This window comes from Macaca nemestrina, chromosome 17, assembly GCF_043159975.1.
Source record: "Macaca nemestrina isolate mMacNem1 chromosome 17, mMacNem.hap1, whole genome shotgun sequence".
Taxonomy (NCBI): Eukaryota; Metazoa; Chordata; class Mammalia; order Primates; family Cercopithecidae; genus Macaca; species Macaca nemestrina.
This window is the reverse complement of record NC_092141.1, coordinates 77,450,490-77,472,470: the sequence shown is the minus strand read 5'-3', so window position 1 is coordinate 77,472,470 and position 21,981 is coordinate 77,450,490. Positions and strand designations below refer to the sequence as shown.

General features: G+C 39.9%; 1 protein-coding gene across 8 annotated transcripts; it reads right to left on the bottom strand.

The window, feature by feature from the left end:
• Positions 1 to 513: 513 nt before the first annotated feature.
• LOC105469049 (protein kinase cAMP-dependent type I regulatory subunit alpha) lies at positions 514 to 21,261 on the bottom strand. Of its 8 annotated transcripts, none has more exons than XM_071083504.1 (11): positions 21,240 to 21,261; positions 17,654 to 17,836; positions 10,275 to 10,445; positions 9,387 to 9,478; positions 9,126 to 9,187; positions 8,233 to 8,279; positions 7,277 to 7,435; positions 5,325 to 5,385; positions 4,233 to 4,354; positions 3,258 to 3,339; positions 514 to 2,982 (listed from the first exon to the last, which is right to left on the bottom strand). In XM_071083504.1, the coding sequence occupies exons 2-11, from the start codon at positions 17,828 to 17,830 to the stop codon at positions 2,810 to 2,812; spliced, it is 1,146 nt and encodes a 381-aa protein (XP_070939605.1). In that variant the 5' UTR covers positions 17,831 to 17,836; positions 21,240 to 21,261; the 3' UTR covers positions 514 to 2,809. The 8 variants fall into 8 exon arrangements, with proteins under 8 accessions (XP_070939605.1, XP_070939607.1, XP_011717918.2 ...); XM_071083506.1 differs by having other exon boundaries at positions 21,236 to 21,257; XM_011719616.3 differs by lacking the exon at positions 21,240 to 21,261 and adding an exon at positions 21,058 to 21,204.
• Between the last annotated feature and the right edge of the window lie 720 nt (positions 21,262 to 21,981).

Here is a 21,981-nt window from a genome sequence, read left to right as displayed (position 1 = left end):
TCCAGCATCACTGAATGTGAAAACATACCAACACACTACTAATGAATACAACTTAATCATCTCACTCCTCAGAAACCTAAGGAAACAGCATCAGAAATAAGGCTTTTTATGCAAAATATAAAAATATCCCAAGTAGCATTAACGTTATGTATTAAATTTAAACCAAAGAGTATGCTAATCCAGAGATGATGTTTCCCCATTAAGTCTGGGAAAGTTCCAAGGCCACAGAACCAATCTATCTTCAATCAAAAGGAAATCTGTAGCTTCTGACTGAATTTTTTCCTTCCATGACTAAGTAAATAAATCTGCTACATCTCAATTACCCTTTAAGCAAGATTTTGAGATCCACTCTGACAAACTGAAAAGCACTGAAAATAAACATTGTCTTTCAAAACACTGATCCCATAATTCACTTTCCCTTTTCATTTTTGCCCATCAGAGTAGACTTTAGGGGAAGGACAGAGAGAGAAAGACGGAAAAGAGAAAGGGAAGAAAAACTGATCCATTTAAGAATTTAAATTATTTCATCTCTTTTTATTACTTGACCTACCATTAAGACAATCTATAACAAAAAAAGTATATTAGCACACATGGTATAATCAGACTGGTAATCAGGAAGCAATACAAAACGGTCCTTTGGCCATCTATACTTTCTACAGCAGTAAATCTCATAAATTCACTTACCAAGCCCAGGAATAATGACTTTTAAAAGCCTTGAATATCAACTAAGACAAATTATGCCAATTCTGATTTCTCACATATACTTAGATTACACAAAGATAAAGCTTTAGATGTGATCATTGTTTAATGTAGACTTATCTTTAAATTTTTTAATTAAAAACTACAGAAGGGAGTAAACAGCAAGTCAAATGATTTAAGAGTAAAATTCACTTAGAAAGCATTATATGTATCTAAATATACATGAGCATGATTATATACATACATGAAACTGCAACTTTATGGCATTCTAAGTAACTCATTTAAGTACATTTTGGCATTTAAACAAAGATCAAATCAAGCTTTAAGCTTGTAAGAACATAATTTTCATTTTTAACTTTTTAAATATAAAAAGGTAGCTAAACACAAAGTACAGATCAGAAAACTCTCATTTAATATAGATTATTTTGGAAATTAAAAGATTTGTAACAAGGTGGCTTTCTTACCCACCCTAAAATGCACATAAAGCCTCTTCCCCAGATTTATACTTCATACTTGGTAACAACCTAAAAGTTTTTCAAATGTATGAAAAAAATCTACCATGACCAATTTAAATTACCTAGGAAAGGGCAGGAGAGGGGATCAATAATCAGAGTCAGTTCGTTGCACACAGATGGAAAAATGCTTGCAGTCACTCCCAAATATAACCCTACATTACCTTATATATAAATCACAACGAAAATAAAAGTGCCTACATTACAGAACTGTGAAAGTTTGTTTAAAAAAATAATAAAAATAAACTGTTGGGTATCATTGGAATAATGTAACACGTAAGGCTGGAAAATACTGAAATACAATTAAGACTCAATACACAAGTTTACTTTAAAAACGAAAGGAAAGAAAGAAAAGTTTGCCAGAGAAATAAATGCTAGATAGGAAAGCAGGACTTTCAGCAGGACAGCCTTTTAGACCAATTTGAAACAACACAGACACATTATACCCTACCATCAACCCACCAGAAATTCTGAAATAAAAAGGAAAAAAAGACTAAACCAAAGTAAAAAACTTCTTCCAAAATCTCATGCCCCAGTGAATCTCACGGGGAAAATTCCCAACACTGAACTTTGTCCACCTGCCATTTCTCCCTTTAGCAGCATCACCTCTTTTCTCGGTTAGGACATTTGCTCCATCTGTATCTAGTCATAGCAAATCCAATCTCCTGGAATCAGTTTAATAAGCAGAGGAGATTATACTGGAGTCAGCTGAAGGACATAATTTAACCAAAAGCTCTAAATTAACAACCAAGATTGCAGAACTCCAATTCTTATTCTCAATTCAGCATCTGATCAATTATTTGGCACTAGCTGGATAAAGGTCTAATCAGAATTTGTGAGCCGAGGCAGATGTAGTTAAATACTAACCAATATTTGTAGTCTATGAGTTAGTTTCAAACTTAAAAGGCAGGTATAGATAGCCACACTTAAAAGTATTTCAGAATTGGAGAAGAAACATTAATAACAAGATATAAAAAACCAGGCAGATTAGCTTGGCAAACAAAAATTCTGGAAAAAAAAAATTGAACCAATCATATCCCATTGATAATTAGCAAAAATGGGCATTTTTCCACCCTTAAACTAGTTTAATCACAGGCAGATGTCTTTCTACTATATTAAGATTTTCTATATCCATTTTCCCTAATCTTTAGAGCATGATGAGAAACCATTTATTCTACAAAGAAATACAGCATATATGGCCACGGTCTAAATATGCTTAGAACTGGAAAATTATGTCACTTAAAAAAAAAATCTTGCACTGTTACATCATTACTCTACAGTAATTCAATAGGTGCTGGGATCTGCCCTCACCAAAAAGCATGGCACTCACTGCCCAGGGTGAATACTAACACTGCACAAAGAGAAGCAGTAACAGCAAAGTCTCCATAGAACTCTTTCTATTTATTTAACTGTGTATGAGCATTCAGTTAATGCTCCAAATTGAAAATGGTGCAATAAAAGCAACTTTCAATATATAAACAGACAGGAAGCTGCGATGCCAGTGGCCACTCGGCGCTGCAAGTAGGGAAAATAAAGCAGTCTGCATGAGTGAAGCATGGATTGGGGAGAGGAGAAAAGGGAGGCACAGGAGGCAGATTTCAGACAGACAGTGACACAAAACTGTTGTACTGCTGGATGTTTCGTTTGAGGATGTCTGAGCACGGGCCAAGAACACGTTCAAATCTAGGTCGGTCCAGCTTAACGCACTTCAAGGGGCCACGAGCAACGACTGTGGCAGCACGAGGACGATTCATCAGTAGTGCAATTTCACCTGGAGAAAGGAAAAGAAGACGTGTAAGAACAGGCTAACTTCTATGAAAAACATTTCCTTAAAGCAGTGCACTTCTGCGAAAGAAGACAATAGATATGAGACAATCAGTAATTTCATTAAATGTAAAGACCAAAATCTCACACCATCTCTCTGAGCCAAAAAAGACTGCAATTAGAAAATAAAATTCAGAAGACAAAATTATGGAAGACTACAATATCTCACTGAGAGGTGACTTAAAGAAACCATGTATTTATTGTGAGGGAATTCATACATACCAAAATAATCAGAAGGCCCCAATCTTCCCACTTCAACAAATTCTTCATTTTCTGACCGACGTTGTAGCACAGCAGCTGACCCCTATAATAAAATCACCAAAAAGCTCAACAAACACACACTCTCAAACCCAGGGTGGCATCTTAAACGTCCTATGCAATTTTAGCTACCTTGCAAATATGTGCATATGATAAAAGATGACTTTAAAATTAGTCACCACATGATCTTTAATTTCTATTTACCAGCATCTCCTGCTAGCGAGGTTCTTCTTACAAAGCTAAGGTGCTTAAAGGGGGCAGACCTGGGTTAGCAAACTGTAGATGAAGGGCTAAATCCAAGCTCACCGTCTCTTTCGCAAATAAAACTTTACTGGAATACCGCACACATTCATTTACACATTATTTGCGGCTGCTTTTGCACTATGACAAGAGTTGAGTCTTTGCGAATGAAACCCTATGGTCCACAAAGCTTCACTTACTTACCACCTGGCCCTTTACAGTCTCCTGACTCCTGATTTAAATAAAATCAATTAGCAACTATGGAGCCACATTCATAAAAATCTGCCATTTGGATCTGCTTGGCAAGCAAGAGTATCTGCTATACATTCCCATGGAATGTGGAGATACACAAACACAGTAATTTTTCAAATTTAAATAATTACCTTTCATCTTTATTTGCCAGATAGCCCAAACACTTGCATTTTAACAAGGATAGTGCAGAATCATCAGTTTGTTATGTTAAATGGTTTTTAGAATTTGGCTATTCATGTCTATGGCCCTTCAAGAATTCTGACTCAAACTCATTTAAAAATGTAGTGACCTGGCAGAAAACCAAACAACAGCATTTCAAAGTAAAAGATAATTTTAAAATACAATTGTCAGATATTCTTAAAAACTAAAGCTATAGTTCAGAATTAGCCCACTCTTTCCCTCTTAGAGTGTACAACTTTTCAAAGTATCAAATTCCGAGTTCTTTACCTCTAAAATAATGAAGAACTCATCCCCTGGTTCTCCCTGCACCACAATCTTCTGCCCATCTTCAAACTGCACTGGTTCCAATGCATCAGCTACCGTAAGACGTTCCCACTTGTCCAGAGACTCTGAAAGACAAGAATCAACATAATTCCTCTGTATTATTTGGTGCTGTTATAAAGGTAAAAAGAAAGTATAAAGAGATTCAACCAAATAGCCATGCCCATTCAACATTCTAGTAGTGTCTCAGATTAAACACGGTACCTGTCTTCAATTACCTCTAGTCTGAGCAGGATTCTCGTACTGCCTGCAGATTGCCCTTAGATCCTTACCTTCAGTAGCCCAGTGGCTAGGTTAACTTATACCAACTGTACCCAATGGCAAGGGAATAAGAAAATGTAATCCTTAAGTATTCCTGAAGATTGCCATCAATGCATATCAAACCTACAACTACAATACTCAAAAGTCATAGTATCCCCACCCATATCATTCCAAAGTTTCGTAGAAATAATTTAATCTACTTAAATCTTTGGTTTACTTTATGAAACAAGAACTAGAAAATAACTTTTATTCCCAAAGGCCAAACTACGATCCAAAACACAAAGCAAATGTAACCAATTCAAAAAAAAGACAAATAGGGGGCGAAAAATTCACTGCAATAAACAATGGCCAAAGCCTGTTACCTTATAAAAATCCCCATTCCCCCTTCGTGAAGAACAGGTTCTAACATCTCCAAGTCCACATAACAAAATGCACAAAAGAATATCTTCAATTAATCTGCTTTACTCTAAATTTCAACAAACTTTTGGCATGTTTGCAGAGGATGCCAGCAAATGATACCTAATCTTTCCACAGAGGAAATGCATTCTTGGAAGTACTCACTTTTCTGAACCAATCAACTCAATGATGGAACAAGAGAGACAGAAGTCACAGAGGAAATAACTGTGAATGTCCACAGTCAGAAGGACTTTCAGCCCTTCTGTCTTTTCAGGGGGAATGAGTAGCAATGATACTTTCAGAAGGCTTTTCCCAAGTCCAACCAATTCTAATTCAGGGGTATCTCATATACTAGCAAAGTCAACACACTTCACAACTCACCTAGAATAGAGACTTTACTGAGGAATTCCTCATACATCTTCCGCTTTCTCAGTGTGCTTCCCTAAAAATAAAAATAACAAAAGTGATATCCCCAAGACGTGTAATTATCACCATATAATGCTATGGAATAATAAATATTAAGTTTCAAATAAATTTTAAAACCAGAAAGTCAAAGCTTCTTGCTGCTTTTTTTTAATGAAGAAAGTTTAATTTTAACTAATTCATCTTTATTTTACAGTTAATGAATGACATTTCTTGTGATTTTTATTTTCTGCCAATATTATGCCCAATTCCTAGCATTTGTAACCAGTATGTTGACATATTTCACAAAGCATTTCCCAACTTCCAAATACAGTCGAAATACCGGTTTATACCTGAGCCTATCACTCAAGATATTTTTCCACACACTTTATACCATGCCCAATTTCCATGTTTACTCTCAAAGTGATTTTGCGCCACTGCCAACCCAATTTATCTCTGAAAATATTTTCTCACAAAAGTGATCTAGGTCTTCATTTACAACCCAATAATCCTAGTGTTCTTCCTGTTCAATGCTGATATTTACATGCGGATTCCTCCATTAGTTTTGGCTTCTCACCTATACAACTGACATGTCTTTATTCCATAAGAAAGGACCATACCCTCCCCTAACCAGCTACATAGATATTTCACCCCATATCTACAGTTCCTAATTCCCATCCACAGAGCCAATGCATTGTGAGGCCCTAATTTCCTTTCAGGCCCACTATGAGAAAGTAAAATATTTTATTTCAAACCAATAGTTCCAGGTCCTAACTCTTCCTTCTTTGGCAATGAGATAAAGCTGTAAACATTCTACGTTTCCTTTTACTAATAGTATTCCTGCAGAGGAAATGCAGAACTGACTGTATGGTCAATTTCTTCTCCAGTAGACTGTCATATCACTTCAAAACCAATCTTTCTAAAATTTAGACTTATCTTTGCCATAAGCGTTTGTGTTTTTTTAAGGTTCAGGGACACATGTGCAGGTTATATAGGTAAACTGGGTGTCACAGGGGTGTGATGTTCATATAATTTTGTGGCCCAGGTAATAAGCAAAGTACACAACAGTTATTTTTCCTGATCCTCTCCCTCTTCCCACCCTCCAACCTCAAGTAGGCCCCAGTGTTTGTTGTTCCCCTTCTAGTATCCATGTGTTCTCATTGTTTAGCGCCCAGTTATAAGCGAGAACATGCAGTTTGGTTTTCTGTTCCTGTGTTATTTTGCTTAGAAAAATGGCCTCCGGCTCTTTCGATGTTGCTACAAACGACAAGACAATCTAATCTCATCTATCCATATATCCCAAATGCAGAAAAAGTTCAAAGTACATCAGACTGTACATTTTCAAATGGTCAGATGGACACTGCACAAATTTAAGAAAACCACTGAAAATGACCAATGCACTGACTGGGACTTAAACATCCAAAGCTATCCTATAAATTTATCACGAGGTTCTCAAAAAATCTGACTGTATCACCAGACTGTTCCAATGGTTTTAGTTTTTGTTTATTCCTTTAACTAGAGGGGACATGACATACATATGCATTACTGATAATCCACTTTCAGAGGTTAGGGAAGCTGATTATTTCTGAATGGCCCCAAATAACTTTAAGCACTTAAAAGCAGCACCTATCATGCTGTAATGGGTATAATCAGGTAAATTAAGATGTGCCTACCGGCAAATGGATAGATTTCCCAAAATGAGATGATCAGCAAAAATATACCAGATCTTGTTTCCCAAGGTTTTGTTCTAAAATTCACTGCCTAAAATGGCATAATGAATAATGCTAAGCTGGGCTTAATGCAAAGTATTTGCTCATTAATATTTGCTCATTAAAAGAAAGAAAGATTCTCTTTTTAATTTGGTAATATTCAAACATTAGTTACATAGATGAGAATTCTAAATCACACTCTCAAATAGCATGGTCTCTTACCATGAGGATTCTTCGATAGCTGTCTCGGTCGATGCCCCACAATTTCACATTTGTCTTTGCTTTGACAGTGGCTGCTCTAGGTGTTCCATAAATCAAAGCAAGTTCTCCAAAGCTCCCTCCTTCCCCAACACTGGTTGCCCATTCATTGTTGACATAGACCTAAAGTGCAAGTGACATCAAAAAAGTTTTTTTTCTGGATACAAACACATAAATGTTAGAAACCCTCAACCTTTTAAAAACGTCACAATCCTAAACTTTGTTTTAAAAAATAGAATATATTATGTTTGCAGTACACAATAGAGAAGAATAGCTGATTTCTGATGAGTTAAATTGAGTGTCAAAAATTTACTTGATTTAATTATCTGATAACAAAAAAGCACTCTGTAAGGATGTAAGGGGAAAAGGTTGGCTAAGCACTAATACCAGTCATGGATACTTAGAGAACCATGGTGAGCACTATGCTAATCATTTTACTTGCATTAGGTCACTGAATTTTCTAATAATCCTAAAAGATCAATACTATTATTGTCCCCATTTCATCTGTGAATAAGAAAGCTGTATGAAGTTTGCTAGCTAATGGCTGGGTCTAGAATCTTTTTTTTTTTTTTTTTTTTTTCCTTAAAGACGTGAGGTTTTACTTTGTTGCCCAGACTGGTCTTGAACTCCTGGGCTCAAGCAACCCTCTTGCCTCCATCTCCCAAAGTGCTGGGATTATAGGCATGGGTCACCGCACCCAGCTACACACACTTCTTAACCACCACTCCAACAAAAGTTCTGAACAGAAAATTACCTTTAAAAAATTTCTCTGTGTCATGAAAATACTTGGCAAAAGGTATTAATAAAATCTGACATACAAGGGATGTAATGATCCTTCAAAATCACTAATCTTATTGCTCAGAAGCAATCAATAAATTGGCTTTTAAGATCAACATATTTTTTATATGAGTAAATCTTACATCCGTCTCTCCTTGATCAATCACATAGAAGTTATCCCCTTCATCACCTAAAAGAGGGTAAAAATGTTAGAAGCATATTCCAAACTAAAGAAACAAACTATCAAAATTAATACAAAATAATAAACTTATTTTATAGTGGTACTGTGAGAGAAGACTGTGTTACAAAGTAACACAATCTTTCAGGGAAAAAAATCAAAAATATATTTTAAAAGTCACAGAATTAATCAAAAATTTTTTTAGTCATCTCACGGTGAATACCATCTCTGAAAAAAATTGTTAAAAGCTGCATATGTGTACAAAGTTATTAACTGCTATGGCATCTATAACAAGGACATTAGAAACAACTCAAATAGTTAATAGCAAATTATCAGGCTGCCACAAAATGGAAATATATAACAATTCATAAAATGTCACGAATAAATAAGAAAATAAAAACAGGAAAATAGTCAAAAAGTCAGATCCATGTTAGTCTATGTAGGCAAAGTAAGAAATCTATATAAGTCCTAGAACCTTCTTAATAGACAGAGCTATACAATGAAGAATTTAGGTGTTTCATTTATTTCTTACTTTAAAAGTGATTAATAATCAATATAAAGGACATGAGACATATATATGCTTCTGAAATTTTATATGACATTCAAGATAAGACAATATAGGCATTTCCTTTAAATTATAAACAAAACTGTATCAAAAATATTAGTTCCCAATAAAAAGTGTTCTGTCCATCTCAGAAAATTTTAATTTAAAAGAAACAGAAAAATCCAATAGCATAACAGAAAAAAAAAAAAAGTGGTAGGATCAAGGAAAACAAACTTCAATAAAACAAAACCAAAAAAATCCTCCAGTCTCGCCTCCTCTCCCGTAACAATACTGCATGCTCCAGAAGCCCTTACCTTGCTGAATCACAGTTTCTCCTGCGATAAAGGAGACCGAAAACATGGCATCAAAAATATCACTGCGAGAGAGAGAAGGCCTCATGTTACATTTCACATGTCTCTTCCATGAGTTTCAAACATTAAGCTTAGTATTAAAGACCCCTGATTGTCATCTGGTGAACAATCATCAAGAGTTCTAAAACTTGCAACACGTGTTGAAAATAATTTGGGATCACACCCTTACTTGAAAAATAATGTTAATAAAGAGCCTGTTCCTACCTTCTCTCATTATCATCAAGATGCGAAAACAGCACATTCTTCTCAATGGCTTTTGCTAAAGCAGCCATCGTCTTGTAATCTTTTGGTATAACCTAGAAAAGAATTGAAGGTCAAATGACAATTCCATAAACCAAAAACATTTCATGTTTGCAACCTGTGTTTCAATTAAATGTCAAGCCACATTATGGTATTTAAACAAGACTGCTTCGAGTTAAGTATTTTCACTACAACACACTTGTACTATCTTTGATCCACAAACTACTCAACAAATATTGACTAATTAATCCCCTTGCCTACAGCCAGGCCTAAATATAAAGTCTGGTACCTGGTTCCCAGTTAACAACTAAAGAAACAAACCAAAACACCTTGACCAAGGTCATTATTCTGAGGCAAAACTAAGCATTTTATAATAATTAGTCATTTTAAAGTCTGTGATCTGTTAGTTTCATAAGCCTCAAGTGCGACAATTCTGTTCCCATTTAAGGTTAACAGCATAATTAAAATAGCAGCCTGGCTCTGAGGAAGAAGAGAATATAGGACAAATGAAGCTCGTAGAATAAAAGGTTAAAAGTCACAACATTTAACAGGATAGCAAAAACCAGACATCATGATTCAAGAAAAAAATCCCACCTCCTTCTACTGCAAAACAACAGCAGCAAGGAAATAACAAACCCCAAAATGCAATTATTCACTGGTTTATAATCACTATTAGTTATTTCCTCTGACAGCATGCTATTACAGCAACCTGTTTTCCAGTACCCAAGAACTGTACAGGATGGATGAAGTTCTACCCCGTTTTGTATTTTACGATTCACTCATCAAAGGAGACTAGATGACCACCAAATGGGTCCCAAAAGCATCTCCCTGATGTTCAAATATCAAAACTACCTTTCTAACATATGATGTGGCATCTTCCTCCGTGTAGACCTCAGCGCTGATAGCACCTCGTCGCCTCCGACCTTTAACCACTGGGTTGGGTGGAGGAGGAGAGATTTCATCCTCCCTTGAGTCTGTACGAGTGCCTGCTTTCTGCAGATTCTGAATCTGTTTTGCCTCCTCCTGAAAGAAATTACAAGTTTGCAAAATGAGATCCTTCAGCATGTAAAGCTGGCATTCTCGCGTTCCAATGATAGTCTATCTCAGTCACTTCCAATCTCTTCTTCCATTAACAATGTAAGTTAAGAAGAAAAGACCGATTCCAAAAGGGGAAAAAAATAGAGAGTAACACTTAAAAAGAAACACTCTCAAGAGAATGTACCTCGGATGATAACAGACGCTATCCTTTATTAACGGGCAAAAGCCACTAGTACAAGCCATTAGTACTCACATGTGAGTAACAAATCAGATATTCATTAATGTCTTGACAACAATGATCTGTGATGCACACAACAGTAACACACCGCAAGACGAAATCCTGAAAATTGGGTTTTTTTGGATGCTACTGCAGATAGCAAGTGACCCTCCTGCCAAACAAAATGTTATCAGGAAAAACAATTCAAGCCCAACATAGTGATCCAAGAATGTCTAGATTACCGAGTTACTTCATCAACTCAATAAGCCATTTTCTGGATCTGCCATGCCAAGACCTATGCTAGGCAACAGGAATATAAAAACAAATAGGAGAGGGTCCTGAGCCTGTGGAATTCACATTCTAGTTTGATCCCAGATAAAAACAAATAATGAAATGATGTGATGGTAATCATGAATTTAAATAAGATCATTATCTATAATACTTCTCCCAGCAGAGGTAGGATCATTCTTTGTAATCAAGGTTTAAACTTGAAGTTAAAAGACAAAAAGAGTTTACTAGGTTTTTAAAACTACCTATTGGACCAATTCAAATAAAACCTAAGATAAACTATTAAGCATTCTTTTTTCATATCTAGAGCCTTAAAAACAAATTCCTCTCAGATCTAAAGAATTAGTTGTTATGACTAAAGTAAAAGGGAAAAAATAAAAATGTGTTACCTTCTACTTTCTCATTCATTTGACCCATTACTTCTCTTTTATATATAAATTTGTCTGTAAGTGTCCACATATTAATCTCCAGAATATTGGCAGCATTCAAGAAAAGCAATGGCATGGGAGGGAGACCTTTCATTATTATGTCCTTTTGTACTTGCACAACTTTGAAATATGTGAATATGTAAACTACTTTTTAAAATACGGTTTTTAGAAAACTCATTTCATGTTAATTCTGCTTTTTCCAATAACCAGTAAGGGTTTCTCATTTCATATTAACACAGGGCTATAAACTCAAGTCTCCCCCAAGTTTAAAATTTAAGAGTACATGACTGGGTACAATGTTTCAGGCCTATAATCCCGACACTTTGGGAGGCCAAAGGGAGCAGATCACTTGAGTCCAGGAGTTCGAGACCCGCCTGGGCAACATTGTCAAACCTCATCTCTACAAAAAAACATAAAAATTAGTTGGGCGTGGTGACACGCGCCTGTAGTCCCAGCTACTTGAGATGCTGAGGCAGGAGGATCACCTGAGCCTGGAAAGTAGAGACTGCAGTGAGCCATGATCCCACCACTGTACTCAGGCCTGGGCAATAGAGTGAGATCCTGTCTCAAAAAATAGGCCACACATGGTGGCTCACGCCTGTAATCTCAGCACTTTGGGAGGCTAAGGCAGGCAGATCACAAGGTCAGGAGTTCAAGACCAGACTGGCCATTATGGTGAAACCCCATCTCTACTAAAAATACAAAAGTTAGCCGGGCATGGTGGCAGGCACCTGTAGTCCCAGCTACTCAGAAGGCTGAGGCAGGAGAATCACTTCAACCCAGGAGGCAGAGGTTGCAGTGAGCCGAGACTGCGCCACTACAGTTCAGCCTGGGTGACAGAGCAAGACTCCATCTCAAAATAATAATAATAATACTAAACACACACACACACACAGTTTAAGAGTATAAATGAAAACACAAATTCTTCCCCCCAAATTTGTCAGTGACATTTCACAAAAATTTCAGGAAGAATTTCACAAACAACATTTCATTTGGGACTATATTCTACTTCACTGAATTTTTAAGATTAATTGTGAAGTAACAAAAGCATTTTGATTTCAGCATTGTCTCATGGAGTCTAGTGAGTCTTTTAAAAACAGCAGTCTGAACATAACCTAATCTGACAACTCAGAGCCATTACTCAGATCATGAGTTTTCTAGTATATACTATGATATATTTTTATATCTTTTCTCTTGCTGTTGTCATCCTGCTGTCAGTCTCCTTCCTCCTCAGCTCTTTAAGTGAGGTGATGAATAACCTAAATACCTTGACTTGATCATTACACATTTTATGCATGTAAAATATCACATGTACTCCATAAAAACATACAAATGTTATATATCAATAAAAAATTAAAAATTAGAAAAAACCTCCCAGTCTACTCAGTGGTTAATTATGTTCTTAACTCTGAGGTTCAAATTCTGCATTCGGTTTTGCATTAAATTCTGCACTATCTTCTTGACTCTTAGGTTCAAATTCTGTCCCCATTACTAACTTACTATGTTTTCATGATTATTTGTTCCCTCCCTGCTTCTGTCACTGTTCCCTGTGGGCAAAGTATACTTCCCACCCCCACTGACTTAAGGCTTGGCTACAGGACTTGCTCTGGCCATGGAATGTAAGTGGACATGCCATACCATGCTTGCCTGTGTGGTTTGGCTCTGTCCACCTTGAGCTTCTGCCCTCCCTCTGCTTTGAGAACAGCATGCCCTATATAGGGCTGCTCCTTCTGCTCAGCCCCAAAACAAGATATGTGGTGTCAGAACACAAGACAGGCTGATACCAGAAGAACTGCACATGACTGGTCTGTTGTAGTAACCAGTGAAATTTGGGGGTTGTATGTTGCTCAAACAAAAGCAGACTACAGCCTATGACCACAGCCACATTACTTAATTTCTCTCAGTTTTACTGCTATGTCTGTAAAATGCTGATAATCACCTACCTCATACATTTGAAATAATGAGTATGTATGTACGTAAAGTGCTTCACACAGTACCTGACACACCAGACACAAGGTCACAGTTATTTTAGTTCCTCTTATTTAAGGTTCTAATAAATACAAGAGTAAAAGAAGACTCAAATTCCGGATGACTGAATTAAAATGCAGAAGCTTTCAAAAGACCAACTGTCAAGAGTTTTTGGTACATTTCTTATGGAGTAGTTGAAGGAAACAGAAACACAACCCCCCAGTAGTGAGGAAGAAGGTGATGAGTATATGACTATATTTTCAGACTGATATGGTTTGGCTGTATCCCCACCCAAATCTCATCTTGTAGTTCCCATAATCCACCATGTGTTGTGGGAGGTACCTGGTGGGAGGTAATTTAATCACAGGGGTGGTTACCTCCCTGCTGTTCTTGTGATAGTGAGCTCTCATGAGATCTGATGGTTTTGAGGGGCTTTTCCCCCTTTTGCTTGACCCTTCCCTTGCTGCTGCCATGTGAAGAAAAATGTGTTTGCTTCCCCTTCTGCCATGATTGTAGTTTCCTGAGGCCTACCCAGCCATGCGGAACTGTGAGTCAAACCACTTTCCTTTATAAATTACCCAGTCTTGGGTATGTCTTTATTAGCAGCATGAGAACAGACTAATACAGCAAACTGGTACCACAGACGGTGGCGTGCTGCTACAAGGATACCCAAAAATGCAGAAGCAACTTTGGAACTGGGTAACAGGAAGAGGGTGGAACAGTCTGGAGGGCTAAGACAGGAAAATGTGGGAAAGTTTGGAAATTCCTAGAGACTTGGAGGGCTCAGAAGACAGGAAGATGTGGGAAAGGTTGGAACTTCCTAGAGACTTGTACGGCTTTGACCAAAATGCTGAGAGTGATATAGACAATGAAGTCCAGACTGAGGTGGTCTCAGATAGAGATGAGGAACTTGTTAAGAACTGGAGTAAAGGTGATTCTAGCTATGCAAAGAAACTGGCAGCATTTTGGCCCCGCCCTAGAAATCTGTGGAACTTTGAACTTGACAGAGATGATCTAGGGTATCTAGTGGAAGAAATTTCCAAGCGGCAAAGCATTCAAGAGGAAGCAGAGTTTGAAAAATTTGCAGCCTGACAAAGCAATAGAAAAGAAAACCCCATTTTTTGGGGAGAAATTCAAGCCTGCTGCAGTAATTCACATAACAAGGAGCCAAATGTTAATCACCAAGACGTTGGGGAAAATGTCTCCAGGCATGTCACAGACCTTCAGGACAGCCCCTCCCATCATAGGCCCAGAGGCCTAGGAGGGGAAAAAGGTTTCCTGGGCCATGCCCTGGGGCTCCTGTACTATGAAGCCTCAGGACATGGTACCCTGCATTCCAGCTGCTTCAGCTCCAGTCTTGGCTAAAAGAGGCCAAGGTACAGCTCTGGTCATCACTTCAGAGAGTGCAAGCCCCAAACCTTGGTAGCTTACACGTGGTGCTGGGCCTGTGGGTGCACAGAAGTCAAGAACTGAGGTTTGGGAACCTCCCCCTAGATTTCAGAAGAGGTACAGAATTGCCTGGACGCCCAGACAGAAGTTTGCTGCAGGGGCGTGGCCCTCCTGGAGAACCTCTGCTAGGGCAGTGAGGAAGGGAAATGTAGGATTGTTTGGAGCCCCCACACCGAGTCCCCACTGGGGCACCGCCTAGTGGAGCTATGAGAAGACGGCCACCATCCTCCAGACTCCAGAATGGTAGATCCACCAACAGATTGCACCATGCACCTGGAAAAGCAGCAGACACTCAACGCCTGCCCATGGAAGCAGCCAGGAGAGGGGCTGTACCCTGCAAAGCCACATAGGCAGAGCTGCCCAAGGCCACGGGAGCCCACCTCTTGCATCGGTGTGCCCTGAATGTGAGACATGGAGTAAAAGGAGATCATTTTGGAACTTTAAGATTTAATTACTGCCTCGTTGGATTTCGGATTTGCACGGGGTCTATAGTCCCTTTGTTTTGACCAAGTTCTCCCATTTGGAAAGGCTGTATCTACCCAATGCCCCTAGGAAGTAACTAACTTGCTTCTGATTTTACAGGCTCATAGGTGGAAGGGACTTGCCTTGCCTCAGATGAGACTTTGGGCTTTAACTTTTGAGTTAATACTGGAATGAATCAAGACTTTGAGGGACTGTTGGAAAGGCATGACTTTGTTTCAAAATGTGAAAACATGAGATTTGGGAGTGGCCAGGGGTGGAATGATATTGTTTGGCTGTGTCCACACCCAAATCTCATCTTGTAGTTCCCATAATCCCTATGGGTCCTGAGAGGAACCGGTGGGAGATAATTTAATCATGGCGGGGGGGTTACCCTCATGCTGTTTTCGTGATAGTGAGTCTTCACAATAGCTGATGGTTTTATAAGGGACTTTTCCCATTTTGCTCTGTACTTCTCCTTGCTGCTGCCATGTGAAGAGGATGGGTTTGCTTCCCCTTCTGCCATGATTATAAGTTTCCTGAGGCCTCCCCAGCCATGCCGAATTGTGAGTCAATTAAACCTCTTTCCTTTATGAATTACCCAGTCTCAGTATGTCTTTATTAGCAGCATGAGAACGGACTAATAGACTAACATACAAATTAACACCTAATACACAGAACACTGACCCACTAAAAAGTTGAAAATCTAGTTACTTAAAGATCCAGGTATCTATATTCAACCCTGGAAGGAATGTATACATGTGAACAAAGACCCCTGAATTATAGTAAAAACCACGCTGAACTGTGACTTTAATTATTAAAAGGTAAAGAAGCTGAAACACATTAAATCTAAAATCCCATCTGCAAAGAAACCATTTTAATAATTATTCACTGCTTTCCACCTTTGTTAGTCCTTAAACAGTACTGTGGCAACTACAAGCTTTGAAACTAGCATCACACATTCAACACTCCCTATAAAAAGATACACACTTAATGTCTCACCAAGTTAATCCCCTCATTTGATGGTTTCTATTGATGTCCAAAGAAGAGGGATCACCTTACAGTGACCCATTTCAAAACCGGATCTCCAGGAACGCACTTGACTTCAAAACAAGGTACATCTATGGCCTGGCTCTATAATACTTCCACGATTTGGAAATTGCATAAATAAGAGAAAGCCAGAATATCCACTATAATTTCAAGACGGCAAAGCAACATTCACAGTGACTAGGTGTTTGTTTTTTTTTTTTAATTATTCTGATCATGGTACTAAATACAAATTTTAACAATCAGTTTTTAAAGAAAATAGGAAATACCTTATCATTGAGCTACCCAAATACTTTTTAAAGCTTAGTACAGATTCTTTTACTAATAACCTATGCTGATTATAAGAAACTAATAACCTATGCTGATGAATAAAAACCAATGGAAAATAACGCAAATTATTTCTATTATACAATTAGATAATTATATACCAAAGAAATGTCCCTCAATTGATCCATAATCATTATGAACCACCTCATAACTTCCACATGCAAGAGAAAATCTGTAAGTTTCTCTCACTGATTTACAGAGGCAAATCACATACACTATTGAAAATATTTGGTGATCTAGACTTTCGCATTCATCATTTCTTGAGGGAGATGAATTGAAGCATTCAATTGAAGCATTCATTTGTTTCAATTATCCCTGATGTAAAATTATCACTTTGCTTAGAAAAACATACGCCATGTATGTAAGTCACAATGACCTACATGCAAAGAGGAAGAGCAAAAAAGAAAAACTGGATTAATTTTTTTCAAGGGGCAACAAGTCCTGACAATAATATGGAGTAAAATGTTTGAGGACCATCAATCTCAGTATCTCTACTCTACAGTAATTCATCAGATATACTCTACACTAAAATAGACTAAATCTAATTGAAAATTTCTGATATATCAATCACAAGCTAGATTCATGTTTCATTACACTAGTTTTAAAAGTGGGATAAGATTTATTACACTTACTAGCTTTGTTCAAAAAGGGGGAAGCATTAACTGCCTTCAAGTACTACAGAATTTCTTATTCATAGAACTGCTATACTACTTCTGATCAGTTTTATCTGTTATAGTTTTACGCACTAATTTAAAAAGTCACAAAGAATTGTGTGTAAACCCGTTGTTAGCCAAGTACAGTTAGCATACAGGTTCATTTTCTGATAAATTCTACTAATTAAGAATTTTTAAATTATTACAAATGCCCTACTTGTATTTATTTGAAATTGTTTTAGACTTTTTATTTAGTCAGATTCCTTTTCTTCCAAAAAATACAAATTAGTAACATTCCAGTTATTAAATTTAACAACTGTCATAATCACCTCATCATCTCCCTACATTTATTTTTACCTTCTCCAACCTCTCAAAGTATTCCCTGAGGAATGCCATGGGTCTCTCAGGTCGAGCAGTGCACAACTGCACAATAGAATCTTTGAGCAGTGCTTGAATGTTATGCTTCTGGACGTAGAGTTCACATTCTCGAAGGCTGCGTGCCTCCTCACTGGCGGCAGTACTGCCAGACTCCATGGTTCTCTGCGAGAAAAAAACACACATATGCTTTGTATAAACTATAAAGCAAAATGCCAACCTGGCATTTAACTTGCTAAATTCATTAGGCAACTGATTCATAGGGATTTTTTTCTAAGTAGATTTTGCTTTTAAACAGGGAAGTGGGGACTAGGGAATAAAATATGTACAGAAATAGCATTATTCCAAGTAAATGTTTCATTTAGTTCCTGCTGCAGGATCTTTGCAGGCAACAGTGAGTCGATAACTTCAGCTCCTGGGAGGAAGTATGAGCCACTATCCTCCACAAAGGCAGGTGCTGAAGTCAGGCCCTTAAGGGAATTTCATTCAGTTCTCCCTGGCAAAAGAAATCATGATGACGTGGGAAGTAGGTAAACGGTAAACAGGACAGAGAATTACCAGGGCACACAAGTCAACTCTAAGTGAAAGCAAGTCAGCACAAAGAAGAACATCTGACATTCCCTACACGTAACTTCTATCCCATGGGAGTGTCCTAATGTCACAGAGCAAACCACTGGAGTGAGGATTTGATTAGCCAACTACTAGCGTAATCAAAATTTTTAAAAACACGCAAGAAAATTCAGGTGAGTTTTAAAAGCAACCTTTTATTATTCCAGAATCGTTTGCCAGATTCCACCCCTAAATGATAATACACTACTGGTAAAAGAAGGAAAATCCTAAGTTGGGGGAGGGAAGAATCCTTACCACGTAAACTGTAAAACATTTGGATAGAAAATTGTCAAAATATTTTCTTCATCTGGACAGGTGAATGTTAAAACACTTAAGTTTCAAACTTGCATGAAGAATCAATAGATAAATTGCATTTAATGGATTACATTTAACGGATAAATTGCATTTAATGGATTTTAGAGGATTCAAATTATGGTACCTTTATGTAAAGTAAAGCAAACAGAGATAATAACGAGCAGCTAACCCTACCCTGGAATTAAAAATTTAGTAACTTAACAACAGGGTCATATATTGTTTTTCTTCCAACTCCTAATTACTAAGCACTTAAGAGTAGAAGACAAGAGTGTGGTCCCCTCCACTCAGCAACTGAATTCAATACTAATCAGACTTTTCCAATTATAATGCATTGTAAACTACTGAGATGAAACTGTACATTTAAAAGAATTTATAGAAAGAAATACCAGAGTAAAGAGCTATTCTAAAGTGCTACACTGTCAGTCATTTTGTCTTGACAACTTTCACCATAAAGGTCAATAACAAGTAGACTAATTAACAAACTATTAGAAAATTTGTGGCTCCAAGACAAGCACATAAATTAGAAGCCATGGAAAAAGAATCATGCTGCTACTTTAGAAATAAACAGGCAACAAAAAAAAAAATTAGGATTTATACACGCCACTTCTCCAGGTCAGGCAATCCTATGAACTGAAAATCCACTTCAGCAGAATTGTCTGCATTTCAAGTAATACTTCAAGACCACCAAGAACAATCATAAATCAGATCTTTCATGCTTCAAAACACAGTCATATTTCAAGAACATTCAACCGATCATTCTAAGATCAGGTCTTTGGCTGGTAGAGATGAGAGAACTGGGCCTAACGCGTGAAACTGTGCTTTTGTTTGAAACAACTAATGTATTACAAAAACCAAAAAGATAGCCAGTATACGAACAGAAATGTCCCAAGATTAATGCAGTCACCATGTAAATCCCTGAATAACCAGATTTCACAGTCTTAATATTTTTAATAGAGTTACCTGGATTCTCTATGTGTACTTATTTGTAAAAGCCCAACAACCTAGCCTTCCCTCCCCACACACAATTATTTAACTGCTTTAAAACACTCGCTGCATTGTCTCTATACCCAGATTCATTCTTTTGAAAATGCAGTTGTGACAAAATTGCTTCGAAAGGATTACATTCTGGGAAATAAATAAAAACACTTTGAGAAACTGTTCCTGATTCAGACCGCACCCCCTTAGACCTGCCAAGTTACGGCTTCCCTGGGGTCATCTTGAGGAAGTGTTTGCTTTCCTTGCTCTGCTGAAAAGACGGATCTCTTGGGACTCTCTCAAGGAGTAAGACGGTCGTCACCACAGGCTCTGACCTGAAGGGGTTAATAGGTACCGTGTATTTTCTAGAGGAAGGGCAGAAAAATGCCCTTCACTTCACGTAGGCCACGGTCATGACCACAAAACGAAGAAGGGAAGCCGAGACTTCAAGCTACGCCAGTCGGAAGGCCACAGTGGTGGCGAGGACGTCTTAGGCAGAAAAATCGGGAAACGGAAGGAGGTGAAGGGGGACAAAAGGAAATTCAGGAGCCCGACTAAGACCGTCGTGCTAGGGGAAAGATCACCTCGCTACGGAGAGGAAAGGCTACTGCTAGCAATGACTAGGAGTCGTTAGAGTGGAGAGGAAAACTGCCGGCTTACAAGAAGAGCCAGGACCGGCGGACAAAACGATGGCGGACCCCAGCAAAATAGAGCCGTTGTCCTTCAGGAAATGGGGGAGGGTGAGCGAGGAGGCCGCGGCGCGCGGGGGCGAAAGCGGCCGGGGAGGGCCGCGGAGGGCCCAGGGCTCCAAGCGCCGTGGGGTGGGGGCAGCGCGCGGGAGCTGGGCGGCTGGGAAGCCCCGTACCAAAGCGGACGCCCAGATGGCCTTGGGGATGCAGACTCGGAGCTGGGGGCGTGAGGCCTGAGGGGAGGCGCCCGCCGGGTCGGGGAGGGGCAGGGGGGTGCGGCCGTCCCCCCCGCAGGTCGCTCCCCGTGACGCCATCTTGGATCGGTCCAGCTCCCCCAAACGGGCGGCGAAGCGACGAAGCTCACCTAGCCTGAGCCCCCGACTGACCCCACTCACCTGGGGACGGGCGGCGGCGGGCGCGAGGCTGCGGGTGCGAGGTGGCGGCGTACCGAGCTCCCTCAGCGCTTTGCTCCCAGCCCCGCTCCACTCTGCGATAGCGGCTAGGCGACAGCTCCACCGGAAACGGCCTGGCCGCAGCCAATCAGCGTTCGGCTGCTGACGTCAATGCGCCTCGCTCTGGCCAGAGCCGTCGCCTTAGCAACCTTAAGGGCGCAACAGCCCCAGTTCCTCCCCCGTCGCTCTTGGAAGGACCCTCACTCTGCAGTCTTTCGCCTTCCGCCATTCATTCCATCTTACTCGTCCCTTATCCACAGCAGTTTTCTCACGCCCGCCACTTCTCCTTTCCGCACTCTCCCTAGCCCGGTTTTCTCCTCCTTCCTGCTCACCTGCCCCTCCTTACCTGTCCCTCTCTGGGTGTCTTGGATCGCCTCTGTTCCTCCTGCTCTTCGCTCCCTCTCCGCGCAGCTAGCGTGAGCTTCCCTCTAGTCCCTCCGCTCCTCTGTCCACCCCACTCTCCCTCCGGCCTCCCCCGACGCCTCTGCCTTTTCTCCCTCCTTTCCGCCCCCTCCCCGGCTGACCCACGTGGGGCGTCTCGGATGACAGGTGGGCGACTCCGCCCCGCGGCCCCTGCAGGGGAGGGCTCCGGGCCGGGGCGGGGAGAGTCCTGGCATTGCCAGCCCCCGGAGGAGGTGGCTGCCCCCGCGGATCTGCAGCAGCTGCGCCGCGGGGCCGAGCGCGGGCGGATGCCCGGGATGCGCTCTCCGTGCTGCGCATCCTGTGCCCGGTCAGCGCCGTCCGGGCCCCGGGCTCAGGTCAGTCATCCGGTCCGGGAAACCTGAGCCCTGCCGAGTCCCCGCTGGGCCGACACGGCCGCTCTCCCCGCCGGGCGTGCTGTCGTCTGTGCAGGCCACACCGTCCCTGTGGAAACCAGGCACGGGAAAGGACTTTGCCCGGGTCCTTCTAGAACCTGAAGTGCCCCCCCCCCCCTCGCCCATCACTCCTGACCTCACAGGGGGAGAAATGCAGAGCGTGCAGATTGCCACAAACGCCCTGTGACCTAACAAGAAATCGCAGCTGTCCGTACAAGCTGCACTAATGGGGGAAATTCGGAGGAAAAGCGACTTTACTCTTTCAGCCATTTTTTTTTTTTTTTTTTTTTTTTTTTTTTCCCCATCAGAGTATCTGTCTCAGGAGGAAGAAAAGGGAGACAGGGTACAGTTTTAGACACATGAAGTCTCTAACTGAATAAAGAAAGCCCATCAAGGACACATATCCAAGTGTTTGGCTGGGGGCTGCTGTAGTAGCATTGTATATATTTCTAGGG

What these genes read in the sequence shown, in the direction of transcription:
- LOC105469049 (XM_071083504.1), bottom strand. Translation starts at nt 17,830, where the DNA reads ATGGAGTCTGGCAGTACTGCCGCCAGTGAGGAGGCACGCAGCCTTCGA. An exon ending in GCTATCGAAGAATCCTCATG is followed by an intron (nt 5,386 to 7,276) that starts GTAAGAGACCAT and finishes TTTTATTTTTAG; the next exon opens with GGAAGCACACTGAGAAAGCG. An exon ending in CAGTAAAGTCTCTATTCTAG is followed by an intron (nt 4,355 to 5,324) that starts GTGAGTTGTGAA and finishes CTTGTCTTTCAG; the next exon opens with AGTCTCTGGACAAGTGGGAA.